This window comes from Chiloscyllium plagiosum, chromosome 24 (genome assembly GCF_004010195.1).
Source record: "Chiloscyllium plagiosum isolate BGI_BamShark_2017 chromosome 24, ASM401019v2, whole genome shotgun sequence".
NCBI lineage: Eukaryota > Metazoa > Chordata > Chondrichthyes > Orectolobiformes > Hemiscylliidae > Chiloscyllium > Chiloscyllium plagiosum.
Window position 1 is genome coordinate 56,038,084 of NC_057733.1, and position 6,861 is coordinate 56,044,944.

Consider the following 6,861-nt stretch of genomic DNA (forward strand, 5'->3'; position numbering starts at 1 on the left):
CTAAGAATCCATCTCAGAGGCACTCCACAAACTCCCTTTCTTTGGGTCCAGTACCATCCTGATTCTCCCAGTCTACCTGCATGTTGAAATCCCCCATAACAACTGTAGTAATATCTTTGCCACAGGCCAATTTCAGCTCCTTATTCAACTTACACACTACATCCAGGCTACTTTTTGGGGGCCTGTAGATAAATCCCATTAGGGTCTTTCTACCCTTAGAATTTCTCAGCTCTATCCACACTGACTCTACATCCCCTGATTCTAGGTCCCTCCACGCAAGGGACTGAATATCATTCCTTACCAACATGGCCACCCCACCCCCTCTGCCAGTCAGTCTGTCTTTACAATAGCACGTATAGCCTTATAAATCCCATCTCTTCTAATCTTTTCCAACAGTTTACCCACAACCGAAGTAAGGCTCACTGATCTATAATTTCCAGGGTTGGCTCTACTGCCCAGTCTTATCCTCCAGGCACTATTCCTGTAGACAATGACGACATAAAGGTCAAAGTCAAAGGCTCGGCAATTTCCTCCCTGGCTTCCCAGAGAATCCTAGGATAAATGCCATCCGGCCTAGGGGATCTATCTATTTTCACACTTTCCAGAATTGCTAATACCACTATCTTATGAACCTCAATCCCATCTAGTTTAGTAACGTTGGCTTTTTCTGTGCGAATAGTGACAAAAAATATTCATTTAGCGCTTCCCGCTTAGTGGGCGGCACGGTGGCACAGTGGTTAGCACTGCTGCCTCGCAGCGCCAGAGACCCGGGTTCAATTCCCGCCTCAGGCGACTGACTGTGTGGAGTTTGCACGTTCTCCCCGTGTCTGCGTGGGTTTCCTCCGGGTGCTCCGGTTTCCTCCCACAATCCAAAGATGTGCAGGTCAGGTGAATTGGCCATACTAAATTGCCCGTAGTGTTAGGTAAGGGGCAAATGTAGGGGTATGGGTGGGTTGCACTTCGGCGGGTCGGTGTGGACTTGTTGGGCCTAAGGGCCTGTTTCCACACTGTAATGTAATGTAATGTAATCTAATCTAATCATCTCTTCTGACTCCACACACAACTTCCTCTACTGTCCTTGATTGGCCCTAACCTTACTCTAGTCATTTTTTTTATCCCTTGTACACTGATAGAAAGCTTTAGGGTTTTCCCTGATCCTATCCGCCAACAACTTCTCATGTCTCATCCTCGCTCGTCTTAGCTCTCTCTTTAGATCTTTCCTGTCTACTTTGTAACGTTCAATCACCCTAACTGAGCCATCACATCTCACCCTAACATGAGCCACCTTTGTCCTCTGGACAAGAAATTCTGCTTCCTTTGTAAACCATGGCTCCTGTGCTCGACAACGCCCTCCCTGTCTGACAGGTACATCAAGGACACATGGTAGCTGCTCCTCGAATAAGCTCCATATTTCTATTGTGCCCATTCCCTGCAGTTTCCTTCCCCATCCTATGCATCCTAAATCTTGCCTAATCGTATTGTAATTGCCTTTCCCCCAGATGTAGGTCTTGCCTTCCGGTGTGAAGGGAAACTGCAGAAAGCTGCAACACAAAGGGACTTGGTGGAGCTTGCACATGAAAGACAGAAATCTAGCACCCAGGTAAACAGGAAGGTGAATGGAATGTTGGCCCTTATTTCAAGGGGATTGGAGTATAAGGGTAGGGAAATCTTACTGCAACTGTATGAGATGCTAGTGAGATCACGTCTGGAATACCATGAGCATATTCTTGATCAGTAAAGCATTTAATCATGGGAAGAGGCAGGAGAGTGGATGTGAGAAATGTTAGATCAGCTATGATCCTTTTGAATGACTGAGCAGGCTCAAGGAATTGAATGGCCTACTCCTGTCCCTACCTCTTATGGTTTTAAAAAGCTGGTTTCTTGCTAATGTTATATTATCTGCTAACTTGTCAAATGACTGGTCTGTTGCGGGAACTCTGTTTTAGTGAAAACTGATACCAAACTGCAAGATGATGGAATCAACCCTGAAACACCAAAGGCAGAATGAGAATAGGCACCAGTCACTGGCCTCATCTCGGGGAGCATCCATAGGAATGGTTCCTCAAATCATCAAAGTGATTGTCATACCAAATGCAGTATGTTCACTGGCCTATATTTGCAACAAATCAAACTGATTCCAACAAAGATTTCAGAATAGCAGCTATTTGGTGGAGTCACTCATGAAACAAAACTGTCTTGTGCACTAAACCAAGGTACCTCAAGGCTACCGAAGATCCAGATGGCAAAATGGCCACTTAGCTGCAACTTACTGTCACGCAGCAACAAAAACTCCAGCACAGATTTTACCCCATTATCAATGAGGAGAAGCCATCCATGATTTCTGATACACCCAGTACCTGGCTGGTGGAGTGGAAAGGTTCAAAAATAATCGAGTGAAAACCATGGTATGAGATGGTAATATTGGGCTGCACGGCCAAAGCAGCAAAACTAAATCCCATGGCAGTTCTCAAATATAAAATACAGATTGCTTATATATCACACAGCCAATGTAACAGATAGTGATGCTTTCACGCTGAGTGACGTTTTAGAGTTTCCCAGCTGTTGGTATTGGAATCTTGCTTTTCCCGATATATATTAATGATCTAGATCTTGCCTTGCAAGGGGCAATTTCAGAGTTTGCAGGTGATGTGAAACTTGAAAGAATTGTCAGCTGTGAGAACAATGTAGAATTCCAAGAATTGGTGAAGTGGATGGATAGGTGGCAGATGAGGTTCAAAGCAGAGAGAAGTGTGAGGTGATGCACTTTGATAAGAAAGATAATGAACTGCAATATAGAAGTGGGCACAGTTGAAAGGAGCTGCGTGAACAGAGGGACCTATGTGTATATATGCCCAGATCATTAAAGGTGGCAAAACATGTAGAGGGAGCAGTAAGTAAAGTGCGCAGCATACAGCAAAGAAGGTTCCTTCCAAGTACAGTGGACTGAGGATTGTCAGATGGAGTTTAATCTAGGTAATGTGAGGTGCTGCATTTTGGCAGAGCAAATCAGGGCAGGATATGTACACACAACGGTAAGGCCCTGGGAGATTTGCCAAACAGAGACCTTGAAATGCAGGTTCCTAGTTCCTTGAAAGTGGAGTCCCAGGGAGACAAGATAGTGAAGGTGGTGTTTGGTATGCTTGCTTTTATTGGCCAGTGCATTGAGTGAGAGGCCAATAAAAGATTTGCAAGGATGTTCCTAGGGTCCAAGGGTTTCAGCTATAGGGAGAGGCCGAATGGGCTGGGGCTATTTTCTGTGGGCTGTTGGGGGTTGAGGGGTGATCTTGTAGGTGTTTATAAAATCATGAGGGGCATGGATAGAGTGAATAGTCAAGATATTTTCCCCAGGGCTGGGGAGTCCTAAAATAGAGGGGATACATTTAAGGTGGCAAAGATTTAGAAGGAACCTAAAGAGTACATTTTTCTCAGTGGGTTATACGCATATGGAATGAACTGCCAGCAGAGTAATGGAGGATGGTACAATTATAACATTTAAAAGGCATCTGGATGGATGTACAAATAGGAAAGGTTTAGAGGGGTATGGGCCAAATGCTGGCAAATGGAACTGGGTTCATTTAGGATATCGGGTCTGCATGGATGTGTTGGACCAAAGGGTCTTGCTCTGTGTTGTATGTCTCTGTGGCAATGACTCTATAATAAGGGCAGAGTGTGCAAGGGCAAGAAAGTGATATTGGACCCCATGCAAGGCACCTGTCCGACCTCAGCTGCAGTATTATATACAGTTCTGGGCGACACACCAGAGGAAAGGTGTGAATGCATCGGAGAGTGTGCAGAAGCAGTTTACGAGAATGGTTCCAAGGGTGAAAAGCTATGGGGATAGAATTTGGGACTGTGCTTCTTGGAGAAGGGAATACTAAGATGAGATATAATAGACAATTTCAAAATCGTGTGGGCTGGGCAGTGTAAATAGGGAAAAACTGATGCTCCCTGTAAAAGGAAGGAGGAGGTCTAGGTTTAATGTGACCTCCAAGAGGTTAAAGAATGAAGTGAGGGGGTAAAAAGCATTCTCTCAGCAATTAGCCAGAGAGCTCTGCTGCACAAAAAAGGAGCCTTTGGCCCATCACACCTGCACTAGTCCAAAGCAACCACCTAACAATTCTAATCCCCGCTGGGTCTGGAGTGAACTGCTGTGAAATGTGGTGAGGTTGGTTCAGTTGAGGTGTTTGGGGGAGCATTGGACGGTTTTTCAGATGGCAATGTAGTGCAGGAATTTGAGGGGAGAAGGAGATTGGCATTACATAATGATGCTCGTTTAACGAGTGGTGCAGTCATGATTGGCACAGTGGCCTCCTTTTACACCGCAATATGTATGTTATTCTATGATAAAACCATGTGAAACTCAAATTGATTATTAGATTGTTTTGTGCATTCTATACATGTGAATTAGGGCAAGAGGAGACCATTTATCCCCTCGAGCTTGCTCTGCCATTTGTTAAGATTGTGGCTGATCTTTAGTGTTCCAAAATCCACATTCCCATCTATCTCCAAACACTTAATTCCCATACCTAACAAGAATCTATCCACTGCCATCTGAACAATGTTTAACGACTCCTTTGTCACCATTTGGAGGCAGAGAATTTCAAAGTTACTACAACAATCTGAGAGAAAAAGAAAATCTCCCCCCCCCCCCCCCTAAAAGAATGACCCATAACTTTGAACCATACATTGGAATCTTTTAAAGTTCATCTTTGGACACCGTGTACTTCCTGAAAATCCATATACTGCATCATCTACTGCATTCCCTGAATTGAAATGCCTTCACTTACTGCATTCAGTTAGGGAGGACAAGGCCACACATGAAGGACTCTGTACAGTGAAGAGGAAAGCAGTTAACATTCCGAACTGAGTACCCTTTCTTCAGAATTCCAATGAAGGGTCAGTAGACTCGATGTTAATTTGTTTCTGCTCTCCACAGATGCTGTCAGACTTGCTGAGTGTCTCCACTTCCAGTTTTTTGTTTCAGATCTCTGGCATCCACAGTTCTTTGTTTTATTGTAAGAATGTCTTGGCCTCCCTGTTGAGGAAAGGTGCATCAGGTGGAAGCTGATCAGAGAGGTTTTACCAAACTGCTGCCTGCAGTGGATATGTTGCCTTGTAAGGAAAGTTTGGACAGGTTATGTTTGGATCTTATGGACTGTAACAGAGTAGGAGACAACTTGATTGAAACATATAAAATCCTGAGGGACCTGCAGATGTTTTCATTTCTGGATGAATCTAGAACGAAGGGTCACTGTGTAAAAATCAGTTAGCCCACTTAAAACCAAGATAAGCTGAAATATTTTTGAGGTCCCTGAGTCTTTGGAACACTTCCTGAAAAGGCAGTGGAAGCAGAGTCCTTGAATATTTTTAAGGCTGAGGTAAATAGATGCTTGTTAAGCAAGAGGTGGGGTGGTGGAAGATTATCAGGGGTAGGTGGGAAAGTGGCTTTAGTCGGGTTAGGTATAATCTTATGATGAGGCCAAGTAAATTAGAGGGGTTGAATGGCCTAGCCCTGTTCCTGTTTGTATATTCCCTTTCAATATTTGTTTCTTCAAAGAAAACATGGGAATGTAAAGTGCCTTTCTTTGTCTTTGCCTCTGAAAACAGAAAGCTAAAAATGAGGGTGAATGAAATGGTCAGTTGAGACAGTGGTGTGTAATTTGGAACAAATGTAAGCATATTCTGACCTTGCTAATTGTTTCAATATAATTAATAATTTTTGTGTAAAATTGAACTATTGCAAAATATAAAATTTTCTTGTGTTTTTTTCTGGGTTAATGAAGAATCTTTGGGGTACTGTAGGAGGCCACTCAGCTCATCGAGTCCAGCACCTCCTGTGCTTACAGAATTCTCCCAATAGACACCTATTTACTTTGACCTAACCATTGATGTCAATAGGTGTAGTGACCTTGCTGTCTAACTACATTTCCAGGATAAAATAAGATTCCTACTGCTGTTACTGGTGACAGGAAGTGGGCTCTTATGAGCTACCGTTTTAACCAGAAATATTTTGTGATCTAGTATTTTATTTAAGCCCAAGCATGATCTTTCTAATCTTAATTGTATGATGCGTTGCATGGAGTTCTGTCACAGCCTTTGATACTGGCATGGAAACAGTCTTTAAAACAGGCCCAGATAGATGATGAAGCAAATTCAATAATTCACACATCCTTCAGAATTCTTAAAGTTGTATGTTTTTTCCCTACAGATTCACGATTATAGAAATGCAATTATTGTTGCCAAGTCACCAGCAGCTGCCAAGAGGTAAGAATGGTCTACTCTGTTGCATGCTGGTTTCGGTTGGAGGACAAGGAATATTCTAAGCTTGTCCATGCCCCATCTCGAAGTGTCTTAATTTGCAACTCACCTGGGATTTTTTATCTTTAATCAGGCTCATCTGTCATGCTGTCTCCTTATGCAGCTCAGTCAAAATTTGTTGGTAACACTCCTGTGAAACACCTTAGACCATTTTTTAATGTTAACAATGTTATATAAATGTAAGTTGTTCTGTTGAAACTATAGTGCCTTATGGTGGGCTTTCATAAATGGTATGAAAAATATTTTTTGTAGTCCACAGGGGCTGTTCGGCCCTCCCAGTCACCACCCATTTCAATTCCTCCAACCACTCCCTTTCCAACAGGGCCATCCTTGGCCTCCTCTATTGTCGTAACAAACCACAGCTCCTATTGGAGGAACAACACTTCTCTTCTGCCTGGACACCCTACAACCCAGAGAACTCAACATTGAGTTCTCCAATTTCAAATAACGTCCCTTCGCACCCCTGACTCCCTACCCAGTCCCTCCCCCTCACTTCCACTGCTCCCTGCCACCAACCGGATCCATCCCTCCCATTGACCAACC

The 6,861-nt window shown here is 43.5% G+C and overlaps 1 protein-coding gene across 2 annotated transcripts in view; it reads left to right on the forward strand.

Moving 5' to 3' along the window:
• Positions 1 to 6,861, forward strand: part of LOC122562330 (phosphoribosyl pyrophosphate synthase-associated protein 1) — a 53,953-nt gene that overhangs the window by 30,945 nt on the left and 16,147 nt on the right. For both annotated transcript variants that reach the window (XM_043715204.1, XM_043715205.1), the window contains exon 5: positions 6,209 to 6,264. In XM_043715204.1, the coding sequence (XP_043571139.1) occupies positions 6,209 to 6,264 (56 nt within the window). The remainder of the gene's footprint in view (positions 1 to 6,208; positions 6,265 to 6,861) is intronic.